This window comes from Brachionichthys hirsutus, chromosome 7 (genome assembly GCF_040956055.1).
Source record: "Brachionichthys hirsutus isolate HB-005 chromosome 7, CSIRO-AGI_Bhir_v1, whole genome shotgun sequence".
NCBI classification, from domain to species: Eukaryota; Metazoa; Chordata; class Actinopteri; order Lophiiformes; family Brachionichthyidae; genus Brachionichthys; species Brachionichthys hirsutus.
This window is the reverse complement of record NC_090903.1, coordinates 7,951,041-7,978,296: the sequence shown is the minus strand read 5'-3', so window position 1 is coordinate 7,978,296 and position 27,256 is coordinate 7,951,041. Positions and strand designations below refer to the sequence as shown.

General features: G+C 42.6%; 2 protein-coding genes and 1 non-coding gene across 3 annotated transcripts in view; all 3 read right to left on the bottom strand.

Annotated features, from left to right (window-relative positions):
• Positions 1–11,320, bottom strand: part of LOC137896253 (slit homolog 1 protein-like) — a 72,291-nt gene extending 60,971 nt beyond the window's left edge. The window contains exons 1-2 of the mRNA XM_068741788.1: positions 11,112–11,320; positions 2,028–2,099 (exon numbers count right to left, since the gene is read on the bottom strand). Coding sequence (XP_068597889.1) covers positions 2,028–2,099; positions 11,112–11,320 — 281 coding nt within the window. The remainder of the gene's footprint in view (positions 1–2,027; positions 2,100–11,111) is intronic.
• trnal-caa (transfer RNA leucine (anticodon CAA)) lies at positions 6,446–6,554 on the bottom strand. The gene is made up of 2 exons: positions 6,517–6,554; positions 6,446–6,491 (listed from the first exon to the last, which is right to left on the bottom strand). It is a non-coding gene; the product is annotated as a tRNA-Leu (tRNA).
• A 6,164-nt stretch (positions 11,321–17,484) lies between the features above and the next one.
• Positions 17,485–22,275, bottom strand: arhgap19 (Rho GTPase activating protein 19). The gene is made up of 10 exons (XM_068741612.1): positions 22,229–22,275; positions 21,691–21,944; positions 20,922–21,002; positions 20,218–20,427; positions 19,900–20,126; positions 19,674–19,760; positions 18,898–18,963; positions 18,309–18,530; positions 18,136–18,231; positions 17,485–17,592 (listed from the first exon to the last, which is right to left on the bottom strand). Exons 1-10 carry the CDS (start codon positions 22,273–22,275, stop codon positions 17,485–17,487), a joined length of 1,398 nt encoding a protein of 465 aa, XP_068597713.1.
• Positions 22,276–27,256: the final 4,981 nt, after the last annotated feature.

Below are 27,256 nucleotides of genomic sequence, written 5' to 3'. Positions count from 1 at the left end.
TGTGCGGACACACACGCGCGCGCCCGCACACACACCGCACACACACCGCACACACACAGGCCAATGGTGCGGACTGGGGGGCACAGTGTGGAATCTTGGCACAAGAAGCCAGAATGGAAGCCAGGAAAGTTTCTAAGGTGTTTCAGAGAGTGTGGATTCAGGCTCTGGTGTGGTCCACTGGCTTTAGCGGCTGGGTGGAGTCTAATTAAAAGGTGGGCAAGGGGTCAGACAGTGTGAGAGAGGAAACTGAGGTTTTTATCTAGGGGAATTAGGGTGCATGTGGGTATGTATGAAGGTTGGTTAGTGTGGGTACAATTTGCTGTTACATATGCAGGCTGTAAGTCTCTCTCTCTCACACACACACACTCACACACACAAGTCAGAAGTACAATCTTTCCTCACTTACATTGCCAAAGCTAACGCACAAAAAGAGGGGCTTGGATGATTTTGGAAGCGTTACAATAACACGAGGCCAGGCAGGAGAGAGAAGCGTCCAGCAGCTTAGATGCAACAAGAGCTTTCCTTCATTACCTACACAACTGTTCTGTGTTGAAGGCGACCTCTCGTATCTCCTGTGAGGCTGCGTTGAGCTGCAACTCAGCAGGCTGGGATTCCTCCCCATTGAATATAAATGCTAATCACTGTTCACACTTCATAAACACAAAAAGAAGTCAGCAATTCACCTCCGATCTCTCTCTCATGAATTTAGATTGAAGTGCAAAAAGTTTTTACAGACTGTCAGAGAGCATGCAGCCTTTCTGTTATCCTTTTCCTGATTGTTTTTCTATTATTTTCCCTCACGTACGTGTGCACACACGCACACGCACACGCACACGCACACACACACACACACACACACACACACACACACACACACACACACACACACACACACACACACACACACACAGTAACGGCCTATTTAGACCAGTCAAGAACCCAGTGCCAGACGAACGGAGGTAATTCAGCTGTGTTGACTTTAGACTGACAGGATAAATGGCAGATGACTGTAAAGACAAACCTTTGCCCCTGTTTGGTCTCTGCTGAGGTTTGCCCGGGGGGCGGGTCAGCAGGACCAGAGGTCAAACCACAATTTATCCTAATATGGTTACCCCACAAAGGTCACCTCAAATCCACAACCAGACACTGCCACCAACCTGTAGCATGTATCGCATGGATCATATGTACGGTTGACTGATCCAGAACGGGAACATGGAGGATGTGAGAGAACCAGAGACTTTACAGCAAGATAAATTTAGTATTTTTTTACTCCTGCATGGAGTTTTTTCATTTATCCTGCGTGGTTGTTTTGTAGCTGGTGCAGAAAATGAGGCGGGAGGGGACACGGGGCAATGAGGTCTGATGAGCTGAAGCTTAGAAAAGAAGGAAAAGACGGGGATGGGCGAGTAACGGTCAGGGTTGGAAATAGTCCATTGCTTGGTAATTGGAAATATGTGCAGCTCGTGTTACTCCTAATACATTTTCAGGCCCGTGCAACTTCCCCTCTGGCAGTGTTTCTAATTCCTATGGCACTATACCCACAAGTGTGTGTACACACACTCACACATGTAAACCCTTTAACAACTATTTTAATGCTTGAAGTCACAAGTGCTGTTTAATTTCAACACAGAGAGAGCCGATGACTTCACTGTGAATATGTTAACTGTGTTGAGAGCCTGTTGGGGCTGGCGCGTGCGTGTACCGTGCATGTTGATGTGTGGGAGACGAGGGTAAGTGAGTCTGTCTGACTACCACACTGGACAGAATATAGTGAAAGAGAAGTCCATTATCTAACTCTCTGAAGTCACTCGGTAGCTTAATGCACTCTGGAGTAGGACTCTCGACAGAAGCGTCTCCACTTCGCTTAGTTAATGCTAATTTGAGCGGCAAGTCTGTTCAACCTGTGAGCTACGGAGGTAGATGCAGCTCATGCATGCATGAATGGTTAAACTCAGATTCCGACATGCACCACAGGCACACAGACAAACATGCCATCATCACGCTTGAACAAGAAGGCGAGTACTTACAGAACCCGGATGTACTTGAGACCGGCAAAGTCACTCTTGGTAATGCGTGTGAGGTTATTCCCATTCAGCTCCCTGCGAAGACAAACATGCAAACATGTATGAATAATTCATCTTTATTCTCCCACTCAGTTACACCAGCCGGGCAGCAAGCATGCAGGCAGCTTTGCTTACCGATATCTGAAGTATTAGACTAAAACTTCAGGCACTCATGACACGCACACATACACACACAGAGAGACCCAAGCTCTTCAATAAAGCGGTTTTCTGGTGTAATATAAGATGAAAATATCTTGGATTGCTATGTTTTTTGTTTTAAACACTAACTGCTGTAGGTGCGATGTGAAATATAACATTTTGATCTTTTTGTTTGTGTTGTCTCGGAGATATGGGAGACATTCTTATTAAAATGGAAGTCGCATTTGAGCTGCCTGTTTGTCTTTCCATTCCAGCCCTCTCCCTCTCCGTCTGGCCCGTCCTTTGACTATTGGTGGGGATTAGCAGGAGCCAGTGGAAGGGATTTGGGTAGGGCCACAAGGCCAGAAAGCTAAGTGGTGTGAATATAATGGCGGCGGCCTCCCTGCTGAGAGTCGGCTATCACTGCAAAAGAAGCAGGAGGGAGATGTCGACGCTGTTCTGTGCAGCTGGGGAAGATTCAGAAATATTCAGTCTGTATTCTCTTGACATGAGGGAAACAAACAGGCAAAGCACACATTTCCTTGTGCTGCTGCACTTTTTTAAAACATTATGGATCCATCCTTCCCAGGCTTCCACCCACCGCACCCTACAGCACAACCAAAAACAAAACTGGTTCCAAATCTACACTAAAAGCCATGTTCTTTCTCCCTCAGTCACTCTCTCCTTCTCTTTTCTAATGACCACTCCAGGGACTGTGGTACTGTGCAATACGAAAGAGAACGGCCATTACAGACAGATGGTCAATGTGTGTGTGTGTGTGTGTGTGTGTGTACACAGGTGCATTGACGGGCCGAGCGACAGGGCCGCGGGAAATAAATATTAGACTGGGCTTCATTAGCCTGAGCTCTGATGCACACATGTGGTGCTCATTACAGGTGCTTACGCAGATAGGCAGCACACATGCACCCACACACACTTTGAGATTCCCAATGTCTCGTCTCCAGGGTGGTCACTGTTGATGACACCCGCAGGACATTAAAAAGGAGGAAGAATGTAGAACAGACATGGAAGAGACGGTTAAAGTGACGGGCGGTGTGGAGAGTATGTGGAAAAGTGACTCACACAAAACACATAAACAAGTGAAACCACACTTTTGTCCCCCAGCAAAGAGCTCTTCCTTTACCCTGTAATAACAGACTTCCAAAAGTTTTAGATGTTGACTAATCAGAGTTGTTGTGCAACAACGTCTCAAAGTCCCGGTATGCGGTTGCTCCCGGTGATTCAACTCACAACAAACGTCTCCACGATGTCCTCCTGTCTTATAAATCATCACGGACACGCACCTGTTCAGAAAAGCTGTGACATTTAGGCAATGCTCAAAATGTCACCAATAGCCCACGATGGTTCAACTCTCCAGAATCCACACACTGTGTGACACGCTTTGACCTTTCTCTTTGGCATTTCACAAAAATAATCATGCAATGTTTTCAAGTTATTGAATACATGCAGTTGGTGCTCTTCTCTCCGTAGCTCAGCTCTGCTACAAGGATGAATGACTTGCACCTGTAGCGATGACCTTCTGCACATTCATGCAACTCCCTGCACACAGGCCTTTGTGATAACAGCCCACTGCTCACATGCAGTACAGAGCTACAGCCCCTGACCTATCCGATGATGTCTGCTGACCCAGGGGAGCATCCTGTCTCTCACTCCCATCTTTGAAGTTGCTTAGACGCTCCGGTTCATGGAAAATATCTGGGATTCACATCGGCTTTAGTCATTTATGTCTGTGTATCAACACACAGTAGGAGTTTATACATGGTCAGTCAACTCTGGCGTTCTGCATGGATGAGCAAATCTAGGAGAACCCACATTTTAAATATAGAAAGGTAAGAGAATTTGGAGTCCAGACATGCAAAGTCTGGAGTCAGCAGTGCTTGTCTTTGTGATGGCTCAACGTCTCTATCAGGAGATTGTATGCCAGAGTAATATAATGTGTATATTGTGTCAATTATAATTATCAATTGTGCCTCAAAGAAAAGTCTGCTGTTCATTAGCTGCTATGTGAGACACCGATATGCTTTTGTACAACAACAAAGATGGATATTTAGACAGATTCTTTGTACCGTAGTACAAATTAGCAGTTATTCCTACTAGGAATTTCACCTCTAACTCTTGCAGTTGAATGCATTCCATCCTGTGGAAACTGTCAGGACTCCCAGCACTAACACACTTCCTGCAGAGCAAGTGGATTTATGGCATCACTATAGAATCCCTCTTCACCTTCCGTCTCAAGTTGATTGATACCTGGTAGTACATCCTTGTGCACGTTCCCCATGGGTGGAAACATTGCAGCTGTGCTCCAACACTCCATGCCTCTGTGCCTCAAAGGGCTCTGAGCGCTGCTACAATGCTGAAAAACTCATTATGTTTATGAGAATCTGAACCAGGGGGGTCCTGGTTCAGATTGAGCAACATTACATGAAATTAAACTCTGAGACCAGAGCGAGGATAGGCAAACATGCCGTCTTGCTAAGGTCTGCTTTGAGATATACTATGCAGATTCAAAATATGTGCTGTCGCTTAGACACATACACAAAGGAAATATAAATATACTGTAACAAGGAGGGCAGGCAGGCTCGCGTGTGCAGCAAAAGGCCTTAAAAATCACAAAAGAAACTATTGGCTGTGAAACTTCTAAAGTGATTTATGCAGAAACGCTGCAGAGCTGAAAGGAATATAAACGCAGTGGGACAGTGCAGGTCAGTGAATTGAAAATGATCAGTTACTTAAAACAACACGTAATAAGGCAGACAAGCGTTAACACGTCTTAACTGTCCACTCGTAAATGCACTTAAACTTTATACTCTACTAAAGCTAGGTAGGATTGTAAATGTCCTGGTACTGGGGTTACACATGACTCATGAAAAGTGTGTCACTCTTGCTACCGAGCAAGTTTGTTAAACTTGCGCTTGTAGCCACAAAACAGTTGCCAATTCGCAACATCACCACAGAGCGTGGCAAAAAAGAAAAAAGTAGGCAGGACAAGACACAATCTAGAGACGGATGCAAGCTGTGCAAACAAGGACTCGCAGGCAAAAGAAAAGTATTGCACAAGTTTCCCGACAAGCTATGTTCCTACATTAAAACTCATTAATGTACTGCTGCTCGTTTCTTTCTACATATGAACCACACTGGCAGGAAAAGCAGCATCCATCACCGAGGGGGCCAAACAGGATGTCGGTGTCTGGTCAGAGATCATTCAAACTAACCTTGACACAAGGAAATCTAATTAGGACTTTAAGAGTAAAATCATCTCAACAACGCCGTCTGAAAGTCAGACTCATGTTTGTTAAGGCATTCACACTTTGTGCATCACTGCTGTGAGCAACACGGGGGGGGGGGCATTTGTCCTGAACAGCTTTAGCTTGGCAGGGAAGACAGACACCAGCTGATTGAGGATGGCAGCGCAGTGTGATCCAAGCTCACTCGCCGTGGAAACAATCTGATGATCAGAGGCCTGAGGTCTTGCACAGCCCAAGTGCGGATGCTCATTACCCATAATCACACACTGATAGCGCTGTTTGTCCAGACCAGCAAGCGCCTGTAACTAACCAATGAAGTGAGCATGTTGAGAAGCTGCGGAAGAGCGAAGAATTCCTCCTCCACCAGACTGTCTAACATATGGATGCGACAGCCGTGAAACACACGGGAGGATAGAAGGGGGGGGGGGGGGGGTAAAGTCACGGAGAGACAGAGAGAAGACATGGCTGCGCTGACAGCGTTGTTAGCTGCCTAGAGGCGACAGTGTGGAGCGGTGTGATGGAGTTCTGCGAGGGGGCCAGGGAGCTGTGAAGAGCCGACGGCCTGTCTGGGAAATGTCAGCGCCGACACAAGGCCTGGTAGACTACGAGAAGAAAAAGTGACCTACATACGAGTTGGTCCAACAAGCTTCGGGACAAGGTGGCACCGTCCGGGTTCGTGACAACCTCCGGCTCAAAGATGGAGAGATTGAGGCGAAAGAAAGCGAGAGAGACAGCAGACCAGCGTGACCGAAATAACACAGTCTTGAACGCAACTGGAGTGAATGAATGAATATATTTATTAGATAGAATGATAGAGTACAAGTACAGTCACACAGTAGCATGTATTACAGTACAAATAAAGTCAAACATCCTGTCTAAGAGGAGCATTTCAAAAAAGCCCTTGCGGTCTTGTTTCCGTTGAAAGTCCTTAGTACATAAATCATCGACATTTAACAATACAAATAAAAATAAAGATATTGTCAGAAGTGGGATTCGAACCCACGCCTCCATATGGAGACCAGAAACCCCAACTCGCAGGAAGGCAGTACCTTGAGTCTGGCGCCTTAGACCACTCGGCCATCCTGACAGCTACAACTTCCGTCCACACGGCGAGGTTAAGTTTCGACTCGCCTCGAACAAACATTCCCTCCCGTTGAGATGCGGCTTTCAGATGGGCATCCGAGGACCTCGACAGCACATTTTTCTGTGTGTGTGTGTGTGTGTGTGCGTGTGTTCATAGACGTCTGAGAGTGTTTTCCCAGCTTCCGGGCTCCTCAAGGGCTATTTACAGATTTCATTCTGCTCAGTTAGGCCTCAGGAGGCAGATTACTGATAGGCAAGGTAAACACTGGGCAGATCCTACACGTGTATCAGACACAGACACACAACCCCATCCCAGAGCCTCGACCTCTGCAGAGTCTCCTGCAGCTCGCTTCCGTTTTATAAATAGGTACAGGTGTAAGCCAGGGACCAAAACACACATCCGTTCTGTGCTGCTTTTACCTGACCTTCACACTGCAATGGCCACCTTGACTCCTAGTTATTTTCTCCGATATTAAACCATGCTACTGTGGAGACAAAGAGATTGCAGAAAGACATGGAAGGAAAGTATAGCACACAGACCCTTTTTTGATCAAACACAGATAACCTTAAGTCAATCAATCAAACATCTAATCAGATGTGTGTCACTGCCACGCGCTGACAGAGAACACACACACACACACACACACACACACATGAGACACACAGTCAAAGCAGAGACTGAAGACTGACGTTTGTTCAGTCTTAACGTGCCGAGGTTTTGTTCTGGCGTCGGGTCCAGCTTGAAGGCATTAAGAAATGAAGGCTGCATGATTGCATATCTTAAAAGAGTATCATGTGAATAAAATGCCTGCTGTAGCTACCACATCTATTATGGTCTGGTTATTCCACAGAGAACACTGATTCGACATTCACCCCACAGAGCACAATTGATCGGTGATGCATGCTCGCCTGAATCTCTCCATTCCTTGAGAATAAAGAGTTTCTTTATTCCTCTCATTTTCCCTCGGTGAGCAGCACTCCACCTCTGTACAAAGATGATCTGATAAGAAAGTTAATAAGCAACTTTTGCGATGTTGAAGTAATTGATAAACTATTAATGTATTTAAGGTGACTGACTGCTTTAAAACAACTCGGTGTTTGACGCTCCTCTGATCTCCTTACATCTGGATTGCTGCCCATAATTTCGCCTCAGACTTGCATCACATCAAAAGTATTTTGACGAGCGTGAAACGTGGATTATGAAGGCACATCTATAATGTCATGAGCGTGTTCACTGATGTGCATTTTAACACGCACACACACCCTTCATTCTCCAGGGCTCTCTCCCTGTCCAGACAAGGGGGTGAAAAGGAAAGACGGACTTCTGAGCGATGAAAGGTGATCTAGGTGGATCATCCAAATTCAATTTTCACGGTCTGCTAGGTTGCAGCCACTCTTGGATAGGCGTGCAGGATAATCAGTCATGCACGCTCACATACGCACATGCTCACACACATTACATGAACAAGTGAAAAACATTCTCCGGCAGACACCCCACCGTCGTGTCATGGGTGCAATCGTGTTGGGGAGGGCAGGCCGGTGGGTTGAGACACACAGCGGCAACATTGTTTACAGCACATACATGTAAAACACTGAAGGCAGACCTTTTTGCAACAATAACTAAGCGATCATGTGCTTTGTTTAGCTGACTGACAGGACATGTCACAACACTTGTGGCTCCAAAAACCGCTTCAGCTCTGATTGGCTTCCGCCTCAGCTTTCAGCAAAAGAGAAGCGAAGAGGCCACAGCTGCCTGGTGCAGGCAGTAAATTGAACTGACAGCATCCCAGGCATGTAATTTCACAATCCTCTGCTGAAATGTAAACATTCTCTCAATGATCTTCATTCCAGGCATTATCACCCCTCGCAGGATTACCGGCTGTGAGGATGGATATATTATACCGTAAAGGGAAACGTGAATTGAATCATTCTGCCTCAGGGCTAGATCATTATAATAAATAACATAATGGTCTTGATTCATTCATCAGCTTTGTGTTGAAGTTACGAGAAGCTTCAGTCCTCAGTGCAGCAATCCCTCCTTTGGTGATTCCCACCTCGGTTATTGTGCCACTCACTCTCGACCCCCCCCCACGGCTCCACCCCTCACCCTTTTTCTTTGTCTCTTCCCATCTCCCTCTTTCCACATAAATCGTACAGCCAGACTTGGCAGGTAGTGAGCCGGACTGCGTTCAGTCTTGTCAGGGTAAATTATGGATCAGGTGGTCTTTATGCCTGTCTGTGCCAAACGCACTGCAGGCGTTCCCTGGCACATGCAGACACACCTCCTGCTCTCAAATACACAAACATGGCTATCGACGCGATGGAGACCCTCTTATGTTTGGATCTAACATTACTTATTCACAGCGTACGCATGAAGACACACGCTCAAGTTTATGAACAAACACAAGTAAGAATCAGATTTAACCATGCATGTGCAAAAACACAGACGCATATGGCGTGCAGCCTCCACCTCCTCTTGGAGGAGATCCAACCTGCTTCACATCTTTCTTTTTTCATGCATAGGAAATACATCATCAATACACTGGATTTTTGCAATTAGTGTAGATGACGGCACACACACACACACATACACACACGCACGCACGCACAGGAAACTCCTCCCTCCAGCTAATTTACAGATCAGACACATAATCCAATCAGCAGGGCTGTTAGAGAGATAAAGCAGTATTTAATGTCTGTGTGGAGTTTCTCTGGCCAGGCGTTCAGACGACTGTTTTCTCTTTGCGTCGCCTGATATCAGTGTGATTATTTGTCACAAGGGAAAGAGAGCCTAGAAAGAGACTGGATGCAAAGAGTGAGCATCGGGGGAGGGAGCGGCTACTGGCCCGTAAGGGGCAGGGTGTGATTTTAATGTGTGGAGCCTACAGGCGTCAGTCAGAGGAGCGCCGGGGTCAGACCTGATCCAAACCCACACCGACAAGTGCAAATGGGATTTTACTGTCGGTTTCAAACCCCCCCACACAACCAGTACCACCCGTGAAAACACAAACACACTTTCCCCTCAAACTAACCATCTCCTGCTGTAACACACACATTCGCACATTAAAGCAGACCAGCAAAGTGAAGCGTTCCCTCTTCTACTGCATCTCCTTTCCCTCCCAACGTGTAGATCAGGCCTCCGCCTTCCACTAAATGGAGATAAGCACGTTTTGCAACAGTGCACAATAAAAAAAAAAATCAATTTATAAAAAAATACAAGAGACAAATATAAAAAACAGACAAACAGTCACTACTCTTTCTAATTCCGTGACGTTTAACCCCTGTAGCACAGTTTTATTCAAATCAAGTACACACATAGAACTCTAGTTATACACATGATGTGAACAGGAGCGGCAAGGAGGGCTGCGTTGACTTGCACAATCACCCTGATGAACAACCCTGTTAACAGGCTGCAAAAGAGATGCGCGCACACTCAGGACAAAAAAACCTGGAATAAATTACTTTACAATCATGAGTGTACTTGATGTGTTTAACATCGTTCAGCACTGTCACAATGATAAAATCGTTTTCTGTACGAGCTCTCTGAATGCAAAAACAACTTTTAACACAGAAATGCTCTTGAGTGGAGGGGCAGAGTATGTTTCCAGTGTGAATCGCCATTCATGTAAAAGGAAACCACAAAATGACCATGTTTCCTCTATGCTCCAGGTTGCTTGTGCACATAAGCCACCCGGAAACATGCAGACGGCAAAAAAAATAAAAGGTGTTCTTAGAAATTAAATATGAAAAACATAAAATATGCAGCTGGCTCCCACTATGCCAACACCACCTCTGACACAGGCGTTCTCTGCTTCGTTCTCACCGCATATTTTAATTAGGTTTGATATTCTAAATGCTGAAATAGAGCAATCTATTTCCCCTTGCACTTCTCACTTCGGATTTACCGATGAATATTTCAGAGTGACAGAAAAGACAGAGACACTCCGCAAGCCGGCGTCTCTGCCTCACCTTTCCCTCCGTCTCCCATCTTCCATCTGTACGGGATCTTTGTGCAGCGTTCGCTTAAGTAGCAGATTTGCCTAATTGTCTACGTAATTGAACAATTTGCGGAGTGAACGTTCAGGCGCACCAAAGGGTGAGAGCGGGCAGCGTTTGGCTCCGGAGTGGGGGGGTAGTGAAAAGAAGACATAGAGTGTTGCAGACAGGACAGTGGACATATTCCCAACTATAATAGAATCCATGCTGACCACAGACCAGACGGAAAATGCACGTCTGTGTCATAATAGTTTAAGATTTAAACTTCAACTCAAACTTTAACATCTCTGAATGTGTGCAAAACTCAATCGGGTAAGGAAATGCTCCATCCAGTCCCTTTATACCTGACTGGAACGTCGGTGGGAATGCCGGTGACTGACTGACTGGCACACTCACACACACGCACACACACACACACACACAGCTTTATAGGCTGGGCTATTGTTCTCTCCCAGTCAAAGCAAAGTCATGTGGACCGCTACATGCAAGAAGGAAAGACACAAGTGTGTCAGAGTTCCTTTCTTCCACTCACATACAAGAAGCAGGATGCAACTATGGTACTCACAGTCGTTCAGTGTTGCGGGGGATATTCCTTGGCATGTTTCTGAGACCCAGTCCATGGCAGTCCACTGTGGTACCGCTGCAGGTACACAGGGCCGGGCAGGCGCCGGAACGGCCCACGAACAGAGCGGAGAGCATCATCACGCACGTCCAGAGGGGCACCCGTGCCAGCCTGCCCACACCGGCCCCAGAGCAGCTACCCCTAACAGACATATTCACCACCTCTGCAGCCAGCTCTTCTTCAACACCGTGGTCTCTCTGCTGCGACTTCTGTTGCGCCTCACGAGTCCTGTATGATAATTTAGATTTGATGTAATTGTGGTGAATATAAATAGACTACAAAAGCACACGCTAATATTGTCCTCTCAGCTGTGAAGCAAAGCAAATCCTTTCTGTTCTTTAGATGTAAAGTAAATGATATCCACCACAGTTTGCTGATGTAAAAAAAAGAAGCTCTTTTCTCTCTTATTTTCTCCTTGCAAACTCTTCTCCTTCTCCTCCTCTTTGTGGAGTTGCTGTGCTGTGGTCTGCACACGCCTGCGTCTCCGTCCTCCTCTTACTCTGCTCTGCACTCCTGTAGAGAGAGGGAATAAGGAAAGAGCAGAAAGGGAGGAAAAAAGCCAGTCTCTCTCTCTCTCTCTCACACACAAACACACACACACACACACACCAGTCATCCATCACAAGGATCTACAAATAGAGCCCCCCCAACTCAACCCCTACCCTCCTCCCCCACCTCTCTCACCCCCCCATCACACACACCCCCCAGAACCCTGCCTGAACTCACCGTTATTCTCAAGATCTCTCTTTCATTCCGTCGATTCACCCCACAATAAGAATCTATTCTAATATCCCTCCTTTACTCCTTTTATTCACTCACTCCACTTCTGCTTTTTTGTTAGGTATTCCTCCAGGCAACCCCCCGCCCCCCAGAGACAGACCTAAACCTGCATGACACTGCGTAACCCATGCCCCGAAGGGAGAGACGATGAAGAGACCGGGGTGGGGGGGGGGGGGGGGTGAATGTAATGAAGGAGAATCCAGAGAGAAATCAACACCTCCATCCTCAGAGGCAAAGAGACAGAATAAAGAATCCATAAATATGAGTCTTAACGTGTAGATCAAGTGTGGCCACACACACAGAAGCTGCAGCAGGCGACTGGAAATGCAAATACACACACACACACACACACACAGACACGCACACACACACATATACTCATGATCTGTTTGGCAGAACATACAGAGTAAGCTAACATCGTATTTTGAAAGCAGCATAAGCACAGAGATTATGTTTTAATATATCTGGGTGAAAGAGAGAAGAATGGAAAGTCAGACGGCTTCCCTCACAAACATACCTGCTCATTTATTTGGATTTGTGCGAGTCAGCGGTTTACAATCCTTCTCCTAATGCCAGAACCAGGCATAAACCGGACCATGTTGAGGAAGGAAAACCAAATGATAAGCAGCATCTGGGAGCCATTATTTACTTTAAAGGAATTCTTGACAGATATTATTTTTGCGAAGGTTGACATTTTGTTATAACAATGGATGTACTAGAATCCAGCTGCCGCCGACAGGGTAATTGTATAGCTTTCACAAAATTTTTCCAACTTATTATTGATTTGCAATCTGGAGAACTGCAAATTAGCATTCGGGTTAGGAACCAGGCCTCTTGTCTTGGGTTGAGACCAAAATGCATTGTTCAGTAATCCATACACAAATGGTGAAACTTAAAAACAGAGTAGAGAAAACTACGGGGAAAAGAACAACACGTACTTCATGGCCATTTGTGCACTGTGAAGCGTTATAGTTTGTTGAAGTCGGGCTTTATTGCTGCAGGGCCATTTGGAAGCTGATTATATATTCATCAAATGTGACCTATTAGGTGTTCTTGTGCTTAAAATGAATCATCATTCACTGGTTCATAGAACAATTGTCATCACTCGGTTTTTAACTACACCTACATAAAAAGAAACTACTTCTGCTGTTCATTCATTTAGTTCTTGATGTTTTTTCACTTTTCTTTTTATGTGGTTTTTACTACCTTCTTAGTAGTAAATAAAAAAGAACCTCAGCTATCAGGCGTTGCTGTGTTTGGCTCCGCTAACCCGACGAACAAAGGACTCAAAGAGGAAAACGCAGCAGGGAGGGGATGTGCAAATAGAAAAACGTTTGAGTTTGCATTTGTCTGCTTCATTACTTGACTTATCATTACACATGCACGTGCAAATATGTGCACACGCAGGTGTGAACACTCTTTCGCTCTATGAATCACTAATTTAAAAGGAGGCAGTGACGGTGAATGGTGTTAAGATCCCTCTGCTCTGATTGGGATGCACACTAATACACAGCAGGAACTATCCTGCTCCTCAAAGCTGTGGGAGGACATGGCAGCAATTTGCAAATCATCTGGAAGAAGAGTTTGGACATCACAGGACCTCACCAACAACTGATGAGGGACCAGCTGCGATTTCTTTTGACTGGCACCCAATTTGAAGTTTCACAGATTTCCCGAGGCCCGTGCAATTTGCAGAATGTTTTCCTGCGGCTCATATACCTAAATTAGAAATCAAAGAACCCAATTTTCATCGACAAAGCAGACAGCTGTCTATGGATTGACTCAAAAAAAAAAAACCCCAAGTATGTTTGATAATAAGACAGAGAGAGAAAACGACTAAATCAAATTTAGATTTATTCAGAAAGAGCCACAGCATGCCTCAAACCCAAGTTGTTTGTCTGTCACTCCTCAAGGCTCGAGCAAAAGACAAGAAAAGTCCAAGTATAAAAGTCTACATACAGGAAGTATTTTAACCTTGTGTATTTTATTTTAAACACAAATGATCTGGTGCTGGTTCTATAACAGATATAGGTCCCCCTGAAAGAGTATAGACATTTATAGTCACTCGGCATATATGCCTGTGGCTTTGTGTGCACACCGGATAATGTAGAGTTGATTACAGTAAGTCTGACTCATCTTACCGTCATCATGCTGCTTCTGGACTGGAGCTGCTAACAAAAACCGCTCTGGAGTTCTGGCTGTAAAACAATACATTCCTATCATGGATGATGCTTGCTGTATATTTACAGAACTAAAATAAAGCAGACTCATTCTCGTAGATGTTTACAACATACACTTACAATGCCAAACATGCATCGACATGGACACCATAATGACACGCACTCGATTTGGGAGAGCTGCCTCCAATCTCATACCTTTCCATCCAAATAAAATGTGATCAATTATGTGTAATTTGGTGCCAACAGAAACAGGTTTGTCATTATTATGATGGCCTTTATCACTTTTGGTCATATTTTGGTCAAATCATCCAGAAAAGTATTTATTTTTTGGGGACATCTCTGTAAATGTACGCATGTTGTCACATTAACTTACATTTTTTGTGCCATCCCATCTTTTAGTTGACGAAATTTAAATCAGTAATTCGTTGACCACTTTCTGGCAGGAAGTTATGACATAATGTCAGGATAGGTCAAAGCAAAAGAGGATGTTATTTAGGAAGGTAACGTCTGGGGATCCTGCATATATTTAAATGGTATAAACATATTGTTAAATAGGAGTACTTATATTCAGTGTTTCCACGTGAATAACATTTGGTATTTAACAGTAAATAAGGTATTTGTCAGTATTTTCTGATATTTAAATATTAAAACTGTCACTACAAAAATAAAAACTCAAACTCCAATATTTTGTTCGAACATTGTCCTAAGCAGCTATTCCTAACCAAACAGTGCCGCCATGTGGCTGTAGGTAAAATAGCACCATGCTGCTGCCGTGACAGAGTAATGTGTCCAGCTCCTTGAGGAAAAGTGACCCTCGTTGACCCTATGAACTTGAAGTCCTCTACCTTCTTTACGTCTATTCCTTGTAACTTCACCCGACCTCCATAAACATCGGTCAATTATCAACCCGAGATATTGAGGAACAGATTTTGAAGCTCCATTTACTGCAATGTTTACTACAATTCTAAATGAATCGTCGATCTGGGTGGGTCTGTACTCTGTACCCACCCAGGCCCATCAATAGCTGCACTCCTGATCTTCATTCTTTAACACAGACTTTGATTTAAAATAAAAAGGCATGAAACAGAATGCAGATTGTTGTCTTTTAATTACGGTTAACTGCATAGTTTCACAGTAGCATGAACATCATGGTCAGTTTAAGCTGAACATGCAACTAATATCACATCGTTTAAGAGAAGCAGTTTGACAGAGAATCTCTTTAACATGACCTCCAACTGCTACTGATGCAGAAAGACAACAAGTAGATGTTAAAAGTGGCAAATGTTCAAACTCCCCCCGAGACAACAGTAGAGAAAAAACCCATCTCGATAAACTTTCAACAAACAAGCTCCCAAACATAAAAATAGACCATATTAAAAAACAAAAAAACTTTGTACTATATAACTGAAGCTGCAGATGCACTGCAAGCTAAATATATATATACAATGTTGTTCAAGCATCAAATCAAGGACAAAAACTAAAATATAAATATAAAAACAAACAAGCAGTCTAAAGTATCACAGTTTGACACCACAGATTTGAACTGGAACATACAAATAAAAATCTAGATTCACACAAGCTGGTCCTTTGACCTTTCCCCTGGTATTACCATCTCATCCCATTCAACTATTTGATATTCATTTAATTTCTTTAAGAAATGCCATCCTACGCTTAAAACAACCTGGAAGTTAAAAAGAAAACCAAATTATATAAGATATTTAAGGCACATTGGAGTTTAACACTATTCTAATCAGTCACACCAATCTACTAGTTAAACTTTTCTAATATTTAAATAGAAAAGCATTCACCACTGCATTTTATCAACACAAGAAACACAGGCTCACAAAATGTAAGATCTCATAAAAAAAATACATAAATAACAATAAAATAAAATAAACAAACAAGCCTTCTAATTAAATACAGACAGAAGACAGTTGTAGCCAATGACAAAGCTAAATATGAGAAAAATCATAAAATGGTGAAAACCATGACATGGCCTGATCTTGGTCACCAGTGTGGAGGAGCAGCAGCTCAGCGTCTTTTAGTTTTGTATAGAAATTCTCCTCAAATAAACCCAAAACAAAAACCCACAGGATCATGCATTTGCAATATTCAGAACATTTTCATCACTTTATCTTGCCGTTAGACGAGCCTTTTAAACCACAATCGTTTGACAAAAAGTCATTCCATCTCCGTCGCTTTGTTTGTTCATATTACTGTGTGAATCCAGTGAAAACAAACTAACCATATAGGAACACATTCAAACTAAACAAGCAGCGGGACGCTGGAAAGAAAGGCCGGCTCGATGGCAAGATGAAGTGGTGAAGGATAACTCCCCACACCAGTGTTCCAGCTGCTTCTCCAGGTGTTACTGCAGGTAGCAAGCCATGGACACAAATAGTAACAGATAGAATAGCTTTCACTCGGAGCTCCAAAAGACTAAATCAGAAAACGTGTTTCCTGTATTAACTTGAAATAAAATAGGTTATATCCTCTTAATCTGTAAACATCTTTTATAGCCAGTGGCACAAGTAAAACTAACTAGACTAGAAGAAACCTTTTATTGCTTTGTCAGCTTACCAACTCACGGCACAGATCTAAACATGTGTTCAAACAAAGCCGCACAGCGTATTACACCGTTTACTCTGAGGCGACACACGGAGACGATCCTTTATACCCCCGACGACGCAGGTTAGGTTTGTCTTGAAGAGGATGTTCTTTTAGGAGTGATTAATCCTGGGCAAGCTGTAAAGGAAGAAATGAGGATGACTTATTTTTTATTCTTTTAGCAGAACGCATCAGCATCACTTGGAATGTGAGCTGCTGACTCAAAGTGAGGCCAGGCCTGCCTGTGGTGAACCGCAGGCAGAGGACTGGAAGTGCCAGAAAACTCCTCCAGCGGTCGTTAGGAAACCTACGTGTTCCCGTTGACAGCTTTAGGAGGGATTCGTGATGTTCCACAATTTAAATGTGATATTTTGATTCGTTTGGTTGAAAGAAAATGTAATTACTGCTTGAGTGCTTCTCCAGACTTATAGGTCATCAACAAAGTCTACATTATAATTTTACCATTTTCAAACATTTTGATTGGACCTGATTTCCTGTTTTATCGGTGGTACTTATAACAGTCATGAGATCGTTCAGATGGAACATGATAAACCCTAGATTGCGTTTTTCTGAGCAACGATTCAATTTAATTCCTCAGAATTGAAGAAGCCTCTTGGATGAGAGGTTCAATCAAACTTGCGGTTGATTCCTCGTTTTTGCGCTTTGTGACTTAATTTCCATGTTACACAATGCAAAATCTCATGAGATCAGTCTGATTTGATTTGATTTGTGGTGTAATGCTGTAACACTCACTCCTCCACAGCCTGGGCTTTCTCCACTCTGGCCATGACTTGAACCGCTGGTAGAGGCTTGCTGTTTTCTTTGGCTGTTAACGCCTGGCTTCCCAGCACCTTCCTCTGTTTTAGGAAACAATGTGATTATTGCAAGATTATAGAGGTTGGGGTTTGGTTTAGATGCTGAAATCTGGATCTTTTAAATCAAATCTGGTGTCAAATTCCAACCCTCTATCCGACTTTGGACTCACGCCATCCATCCAGGCACTGGCACCTGATGCTTTTATATCCTTGGCTCTAACAGCAGCGCTAGCTGAGAATACACTAATCAATTATGCAATTGCATCGCAAGCAAATTTCATTTGTGATGCAGATTTCCAATGAGGTGAGTGAAAAACTAATCTAACGTCAAGAGTAAGGCCATCTGAAAATAAAACCTGTAGTGCTCCGGACCTTTACGAGTGTTTGTCCATCATGCAAACTCTGATGCTACCAAGTTACCGGTACTTTCAGAAGCTTTGTAGTCTAGCCTGGAGCTGCTGCGTCTCCTTGTAAAATGGTATAAATCCTCTCATAAAATAAAGACTCCAAGCAAATCGCTGCCCAATAACTTAAAAAAAAAACACGGGAACCTCCACAGGGTACCTCCAGTGTACTCAGGATTACCTTGATGATTCCACCCAAGGAGCGTGAGCGCCAATGTTTCCTGGTGAACGGTGTCCGAGTGTCGTTTAAAGGCGTCTGCAAAGGATGCTTTTCAAACTGGACACAAAGAAACAACTCATTCAAGCTGCTGTACTGAGATGTGTTTTTCTTTACGTCTCATTAACCTGCAGTACCTGTCTGATGAGTTTCTTCTTTTTGGCAGACTCAGGCATGTTGTTGACTTGCTGGTAGAGCTCTCTGAGGGCAGATTCAGTATAACCCTTATTTTCAGATGTTGTGATGGGACAGGTGCCACAGACTTCACCGCTGATTGTTCTTATGGAGGAGGTAGGGGAGGCAACGGTTAATGTAGAAATGAGTTCATCTTTATTCCCAGAGCAGAGGGTCAGGTCATCCTAGAAAGATCAGACACAATATGTGAGCAGATGAGTCCAATTCTCTTTTCCCTGAAACAAGAGGTCGAATTACATGACAGTGACAAACACGAGTAACACATCGCATCGACATTTGAACAAAAAAGACCTTTACCGTTACTACAGACGATGCTCTAAGCATCTATTTTAAGGTTCTTTGAAGATTATTCTATTGGACAGAAGCACATGCCAGCCTCTCCAGCCTGTTTTTGGACAGTAGGACCTTAATTTACCTGAAATAATCCACTCAAGTTACTGGATTCAAAAGAGCAAATACCTGTAAAGATACATGTAATGTAATGGAGCGCTGACAGTTCCCGCCTTCATCAAGACCGACTTGTTCAGTCACCTTTGACTCCGGAGTTTTGGATCCCACGGAGTACAGGCGGGCATATTCTTTGATGTATGTAGGTGCCTTTAGAGGGTTAAAAGAAAACACAGATGTTAAGTCACTGAAGCACATTATGGAGCTCCATACATGAAAATGATCGGATTTACTCACATTTCCACTGACACCAAAAAGAGCACACTTAACAATATGCATGCGATATGAGAGGTAATCAATGCCTTCTGATAAATACAGTTACAGCATGAATGAAAAGATACATGTCAATCATTGGATTCTAAGACCTGCCGACAAACAACCAGCCTTCAATTATATTTTCTTACATTAATTTTTTCTCCTTGACATAGATGTATTACTACTCTCTAAACCATCAGCAGTTGTAATGGGTTTATTCAAAACAAGAATGGACGACTTGATGACAGAGGAAAACCCAACACCACATGGTGTCACATATTTTAGAGTGATGCCGGGCTGCATTCTGTTGTGACATCAAATTAAGATGTAAATATATAATACAGACTGTCCGAATAAGGGAAGGCAAAAATAAAAATGAAATTTTGTTGCTGCCACTGGACAAAGATATGGAACAGCAGAGAAACATATTCTTTGGATCTATGTGTTGAATTAAGTCACCTCTCATCAGAACCTTCTTCTGTTCTTCAGTTGTATTTCATGTTTTTATGTATTTTATGCTACGGTACGTAGTTCAGAAGTTACCCAAACTCTAGTTAAAGAACAAAATGTACCCTCAGAGGAACAGGAGGTAATGCTTACGGTACCTTGAACAGCTTCTGCGAGTGCCTGATGAGGAACGCTGTGCTGTTGTTCAGTTTTTCTATGTTTCCCCGCAGATCACTTGCCATCATCTATAAAAAAACAGACAAAAAAACCCCGGATAAAATTCCCCTAAAATTCATAAAGACGTTACGATCATGGTTTACTGCACTTGATTGCAAACTTTTTGGGAGTGGGTTACATCATACTCAAAAAGAAACGGGAACACACATTTTTGGGCCAGATGATGTGAGGAGCAAACATTGTGGCCAGATTGATAGCAGACATTTTGTTGACTTGTTGGTTGCGGGCTGTGCGGTACAGCAGGTCAAGAAGCAACTTCAGCAGACTGCGGTTGGCTGGAGGGAGCAGCATGAAAAGCAGCTGAAGGGCCTCAATCTGATGCTCCTTGTCAGGCACAGCCGTCTTATTCCCCACATCATCAAAGCGAGTCAGCTCTGGATACAAAAGACAAGAGAATTGCTTCAACAAAGCGAGCATTTTTTTTTTCCTTTACAGTGATCTAAATATGACAAGATCAATCAACACCTGCAATCTTCAAGTGCGCATGATAGTGTCTGTGTGTGAGCAGCGGCTCTGGCAGCTCTCCTAGGAAGGCTTTGAGTAATGTAGCTGCGTCATTGGGGTGGAAGTCGCCCATCTCAAGATCCATCTCTGCTCCAGCATTCAGCATTTCCCTCAGGGCTGCCTGCCTTAGGCTGTTGCCTGGCACCCGAAACAACCCCTCCACTTGAAGGTCTGATGAGAGAGACAGCCCAAATCGGGGTGGGCGGGGGGAGGGGTGGCCCAGAATAAAGGACATGTACAGAAACAAAGGTACTAAGTTAGGATAGACAGAGTGAATGAAATGAAAGGAGTGAGGCAGCAGGAGCAAAGTGCTTTCAAATAAATTATTGACCGAAGCTTTTGCTCCCAGTGTCCAATTTCAGTGAATGACATCACCACTTTCTAGAAATAAACCATGACCTCATGCTAATTCACTGCTCTCCAACTAAGCTAAAGAAAAAGTAGTAAGGGTTCGGAAGCACTCCTCAGGCTTTGCTGGCTTCATTCTGAAAACTACAGGCCCATCAAACAATTTGGTTTATCAAGATATAAAAAAGCATTTGTATGACAGAAATATTGTTACCTTTAAGCACGCAAAATACAGTATATGATCGCACAAACTGTGTTGGATGAAAGTACAGTAAAATAAAATCAGAAATAATGCAAATAAATTATGTCCTACTCACTTTTACTCAGGTACTCAATGAGCTGATAGATCCGTGCTATTCCTTCCTCAGTTAACGGGGCACCAAAAACCACTCCTCTTTCTGAAAGGCATAAAATAGCCATTTTGTGTACAATAGGAATATCATTATATTCCGTTACATAATACACAGCAGCAGTAAGTCATCTATTGTTACATGTCGATGATTTATGTACTAAAAACTTTGAACGGAAACAAGACCACAAAAGCTTTTTTGAAATGATCCCCTTAGACCGGATGTTTGACTGTACTTGTACTGTAATACACTCTATTGTTTGAATGTACTTGTACTGCTCTAACATTATATCTAATAATAATATATATATATCATCTGACTATGTATAGTCTGCAAATATGTGATGTAGAAATTGAAATGAAGCATACCGGTAACTTGATTTTTTTTTTTTTAAATCATTTGTGAATTAGAGCTGAAGTTATTAATGATGATGATGATGATGATGAATATATTTATTAGATAGAATGTTAGAATAATATATATATATATATTAAAATATATCCCATCTAGTCAATATGTGACGATAAACAGAATACACTTGGATTTGGACAGGTTAGTCAGGCAGACCAAGACATTTTCATGTAAAATAATGAAATCAATGAGCGGAAGCGACAGCAGTCATTGTTAAGGCTATAATCCTTTCCAAAGCAATTAAATAAAGCTTTTAAATGACTTGCTCCGTATTTGCCTAGAACAACATTTCATAGAGTGTGTAGATAGGATCTGTTCACCGAACCTTTCTTTCGCAAGAAGTTGAGGGAGCGCAGAAACCCACTGGCGGAGGGCAATCTTGGCTCAGACTCTCCTTTGAACTGTGCAAACTCATCCCCTGGAAGATCGATGAGTCGAGTGATATTGCTGAGCACCAAATCTTCGAAGACCTGTGGGTGCTCATGCTTCAGCCGCTCCACAAAGAAGTCTGGGTTCAATATCACAGGCCGACCTGCATATGGTTTATCTTCCCTGGAAAACACACAGCATTTTGTCTCAAAGTTGAATAGAAGGAGACACACCGGGGTTCATCTTGGACAAATAGCTAAGCTTCAAAACAAAAGAAGGCTAAGAAGCAGCAAAAACTAGCGGATTAACGTCAGCTAACGTTATACTTAGCATCAAGCAAGTTCTTGCTAGTTACGTTGACGTACAAGTACGGTAACACTTACAACGCTCAGATAAATAGTTCGTTAACACCTATGATCACAGGAACATTTGATTTATTCGACAGTATTAAAACACGACTTAACGACAATTGTAATTTAAAGTTAAGTGGGTACCTTCTTCCCAATTTGTGATTGTTTTGGGGATCCTGTTCAGCCGCCATCTTAGTTTTGAATTTTCCGCTGATTCAAATGTAGTCGCGCCCACCGCGCTGTGATTGGTTCAAATGTGTGTACGAATAATTAGAAAAAAGGAAACGATGGTAACCGGAAACAGCCAGTATTAATAATAAAAAAAATGCAAAACGCAAAACAAGTGCAAGCAAGAATTTAAAATTAAAATGTATGTGGTAAAAGTACTCAATAACCATAACGAATCCGTTTAAATCAATTCACGAGTCCGGGAAAAGTTATGTCGCTTTGAACGCTATCTTCACCGGAAGTTAACTGGTTTGTGACGCTGCGCCGATCGATGACATCACATCAACTCTGACCTTAAGCTTTAGAAAAGCTTTAAAATGTAAATAACGAACATCACGTTTTTAATTATTAGAATGAAAATACAAAAATGTAAAATACAGAAGAATATTTGTATAATGCTCAGTTTCGGTAATACGAGGCGTCATCATCCCGCGACAAAACACAGCGTTCTCATTGGGAAGGATGTAGGATGCAGTTACATGAAGACCAAAGAAGAGCGATGGAGACATCTCAATGATTCGATAAATATTTAGCGAGGTTGGTGGACTTTATTAGAGGGAGCCTGATCCACACCCCGGGCCAGTAGGAGGCGGTAATGCCCCTTCACAAAGGTGGACAGCCGCCTGTCAGTCAGAGGCCTGCGTCTCATCGCGACACAAAGATCAGATTCTCTAACCGAGTCTTGTCTAAACATTTTTATTTGTATTTCGAGATAAATGTATGATTAAAATACTTTTTGGATCCTTTTCAAGCGTGGAGAAGGGCTGCCCAAGACAATATTTAACCGTAAGTGGAACGATACAGCCTTGTTCATGTGTCGAATGCATGCAAAGTTTAATGGCGGACTGGTTTGACTATCTGGCGTTAAATAAATGGTCTAATACCTGCGTAGCTCGCTTCGTGATTGTTGCTATTTAATAAATGATAAACTATAAAGACGTTACTTGTCAAAATGACCAGTAGCTTCGACATCGTCCATCAGGGGCGGGCTGGGGTTGAAATTCAGCCCGGGGGGAGCGAGGCTTGGAGAGAGAGGCCTTTGATCTGATCGCACGAAGTACGCAAGTGGAACTGTAATTTTAGCACAAATACTTTATTGGGAGTATATCTAAACATATGAACGTGTTTAATGGTATAAGCAATAATAATAATAATAAAAGCACGCAGCTCATCAAAAGCTTCAACGGACTTTTACTGACTGGCTCAGTTTCCCTTGTGCTGGACCCTGCTTTTTCCTGTGCCTCTTGCACAGCTATATCTGCATGAACAGAACATCAGTAATAAAGAAGACAGATATCTAATTCAGAACTACAGTAGTATAGGCTTATTGTTTCCTACTGGAGTTCCAGCATCAACATACGACATCTTAAAGTCATTATATGCAGAAACCTACTGCCAACCCAGTCCTGCACACCAAACAGGAAAGCAGGATGTAACATTGGCTCTCCTGAAATATGTTTTCTTTTGCATTAAAGAAATGTGTTAGCTTTTTTTTGGTCAAGCAGTATCAACCTTATTTTGAATTGATGAAGTAGATAAGGGATTTATTACGTATGCTGTAACGTTGCTGATAAGCTCCCGTTAATGTTCTGTTTGCCCTGAACACATCCACACACACATTTTAAATACACACATTTTAAATTAATCAGCTGTAGCAGAAGATAACATGAACTCACTTTGTTTGTTTCCTCTGCAGGTATTCAGCTGAAAAAGATGCCTTCAGTTGATGATTAAGAGAGACTTTAAAAAGGCGTCCAACAATTGCCTGCAAAAAAACTGAGTGAAGATCAATCATCAGCGAAGCCTGCTATATATCACCTGGAGAAATGAAATTACACAGAATACGTATGTATGTCCTCGCATGTCTACATTTGTTTCACCACAGCGGCATCAAATCCCTTCTGTTCTCTGTCCTCCAGATTGTCCACAGCAACACGTCTGCAAGGAGGAGGAGGAGGAGGTTCCTGCTGATCAGCAGCTCTGGAAGGAGGAGATGAACTCCAGTATGGACAAAGAGGACCCAGAGCCTCCACATGTGAAAGAGGAGCAGGAAGAAATCCCCACCAGTCAGGAGAGAGAGCAGCTGGGCCTGAAGCAGGAGACTGAAAGCTTCATGCTGAGTCCTACTTGTGAAGAAAAATACAACAGCAACGATCAGACTCTGTACCTGAAATCTGAGGAAGATGCAGCATTGGAAGAGTCTGGAGGTAACATGCCAGTTATTAGCTCTGTGGTCGGAGCAGCAGACATTGATCAGCTGCTGTTCTCTAACGGCTGTCATGCAAGCCATGATGAGAGAAGTGAAACATGTGAAGAGGATGCTGAATCTGAGCCCAGACTTCAATCCCACAGCAGAAAGGATGGAAAAGGGACGCGATATGTTTGCCCAATGTGTAGCAAAGCTTTTACAAGAAATGGAGACTGTATAAAACACATGAGAATTCACACCGGTGAGAAGCCTTACAGCTGTGAAACATGTGGGAAACATTTTAGAGAGGGTGGTCATTTGACAGTCCACATGAGAACTCACACAGATGAGAAGCCTTACAGTTGTAAGACATGTGGGAAACATTTTAGACTGAGTGGTCAATTGACGGTCCACATGAGAACTCACACAGATGAGAAGCCTTACAGTTGTAAAACATGTGGGAAACATTTTAAACGAAGTAATGATTTGACCGGCCACATGAGAACCCACACAGGTGAGAAGCCTTACAGGTGTGAAACATGTGGGAAACAATTTAGACAGAGTGGTAACTTGACGGTCCACATGAGAACCCACACAGGTGAGAAGCCTTACAAGTGTGAGACATGTGGGAAACAATTTAGACAGAATTGTAACTTGACAGGCCACATGAGAACCCACACAGAAGCGAAAAGCAAAAAAAATAATACTTTTTTTTCTTCTAGAGAAATAGTTCTGTTCCTTTGATGTCAACACACACCCAGTGATAACAATTTGTACACATATCACTTACTATTGTTACCAATTAATATTTTTTATTTTATTTGTCTTGTGAGATGTATGGACACTTGTGTCTAAAATGTATTCTTTGTTAATTTAAAGCCCTTTAGATTAGAATTTATTTGATTGTTAAATTTACAGTTGTACAGTATTTTAAGATTAAGACACCCCCCTTTCATTTTTGGTGTATCGCTTTGAATACTTAGGAAAACGTAGTACATTTACATTGTAAATTCCTGTTACTCTTGTACGTTCCTTCCTTCCTGGAACGTCAGGGAGAAGTAGAGCGATCGCAGTGGAGAGGCACAGTTAAAAGGGGCTGTTGTGTTTCAAATTGTTGGTCCCAAAATAAAAACTTTTGTTAACACCCCAGTTTTCCTCTGTGTCTAAAACAGCTGCAACATTCTGGCATGAAAAAGGGTCTGCAAGCTCTGATTGTCTTTCTAGTTTGCATTGAAATGCACCAGCGCACATTGCCCAGCAGCACTTTGAGCTTGTTGTCTGCTTTAATAAACAACTGAAGTTGTTCAAAAATTGTGTTTCATTATCAGTTTGAGTCCAGATGTGGTTTCATTGAGTCAGCAATTTATGAATTCCTACAAAGTAAAAGTCTTTGTGTTCATTTCATTCAAATGAGAGTCCAGATTGACTCAGACGGACTCATCATGTCGTGTGTTCAGGAACCTGTTTGGAGTTAAATCAACAATGAGAAGTTACAATGTCGCTGTAGACAAGAGGAGAAGAAACATTTGCTAATGTTGAACATGCAAAGTGAGACTTTAGGGGCGAAAGGATGCAATTATTGAGGATGAAAAAAGTAACTTAAAATGATAAGTAACTAGTTACTTTTGGCAGGGAGTAATAAGTAAAGTAATTACTTTTATTAGCAAGTAATTATTAATAAGTAATATATTACTGATTTTGAGTAACTTGCCCAACACTGTACTGTATCTGTATTAATGTTGTAGTGTTTTTTAATTTGTTGTAGTTGCTTGCACTTCAGGGCCACCGTATGAATAGGGGAATCTTCTACTCTTGCTCACACATTCAAATTCCGTAAAAAAAACGTCCTTCTGCCTCGCTCGCCAAAATGTTGCAGCTGTTTTAGACACAGAGGAAAACGGGTTGGTGTTAACAGAAGTTTTTATTTTGAGGCCAAGAATTTTTAAGAAACAACAGTTCCTGTTAACCGTACTTCTCCCTGAGGTCCAGGCCGGTTCATACAACACAATACGTTCAAGAGTAACAGGAATTTACAATGTAAATTTATACGTTTTCAAAATACTCAATTACACACCAAAAAAAAATGAAAGGGGGGCGTCTGTTAACAATTTTAAAATGCAACTGTAAATTTAACAATCAAATAAATTCTAAAGGGATATAATTTCACAAAGAATACATTTTAGACACAATTGTCCTTATCTCTCACAAGACAAATAAAGTAAATCATTTAATTTTTAAACGACCCCCGCCTTGCAAACCCCACTTACAGTACTACAGTATGTACGAGCAAAATTCAATACAACTTAAATAATTTGCATTAAGTTTTTATACTGCATTGATTAACGAGTACAGGTATCTGTATAATGAAAATACAAAAATGTAAAACACAGATTTGTATGGAGCTCATGTTTGGTAATACGATGACGTCATCATCCTGCGGCCAAACAGCGTTGTGATCCTTACGGAGATGATTATTGCCTATTGCCCCACTCGGACCCTGCGGTCCCAACATGCTGGCCTGCTCGTGTCTCCAAACATTTCCAAGAGCAGACAGGGGGGGCAGAGCTTTCAGTTATCAAGCTCCTTTATTGTGGAATCGGCTCCCCATTTGGTTCATGAGACAGACACCATCTCTATGTTCAAGAGTAGATTGAAGACTTTCCTTTTTAACAAAGCTTATAACTAATCGATGCAGTAATCAATATAATCAATATGCTGTCATTAGGCAGCATTGGTGGCTTAACATCATGACACGC

Bases quoted from the DNA above. Each gene is read 5' to 3' on its own strand.
- arhgap19 (XM_068741612.1), bottom strand. From the start codon at position 22,275: ATGGCGGCTGAACAGGATCCCCAAAACAATCACAAATTGGGAAGAAG. The intron at 20,428-20,921 runs GTGAGTAGGACA...CTCTCTCATCAG, and splicing joins CATTGAGTACCTGAGTAAAA to ACCTTCAAGTGGAGGGGTTG. The intron at 18,964-19,673 runs GTACCGTAAGCA...AACCCTCTAAAG, and splicing joins ACTCGCAGAAGCTGTTCAAG to GCACCTACATACATCAAAGA.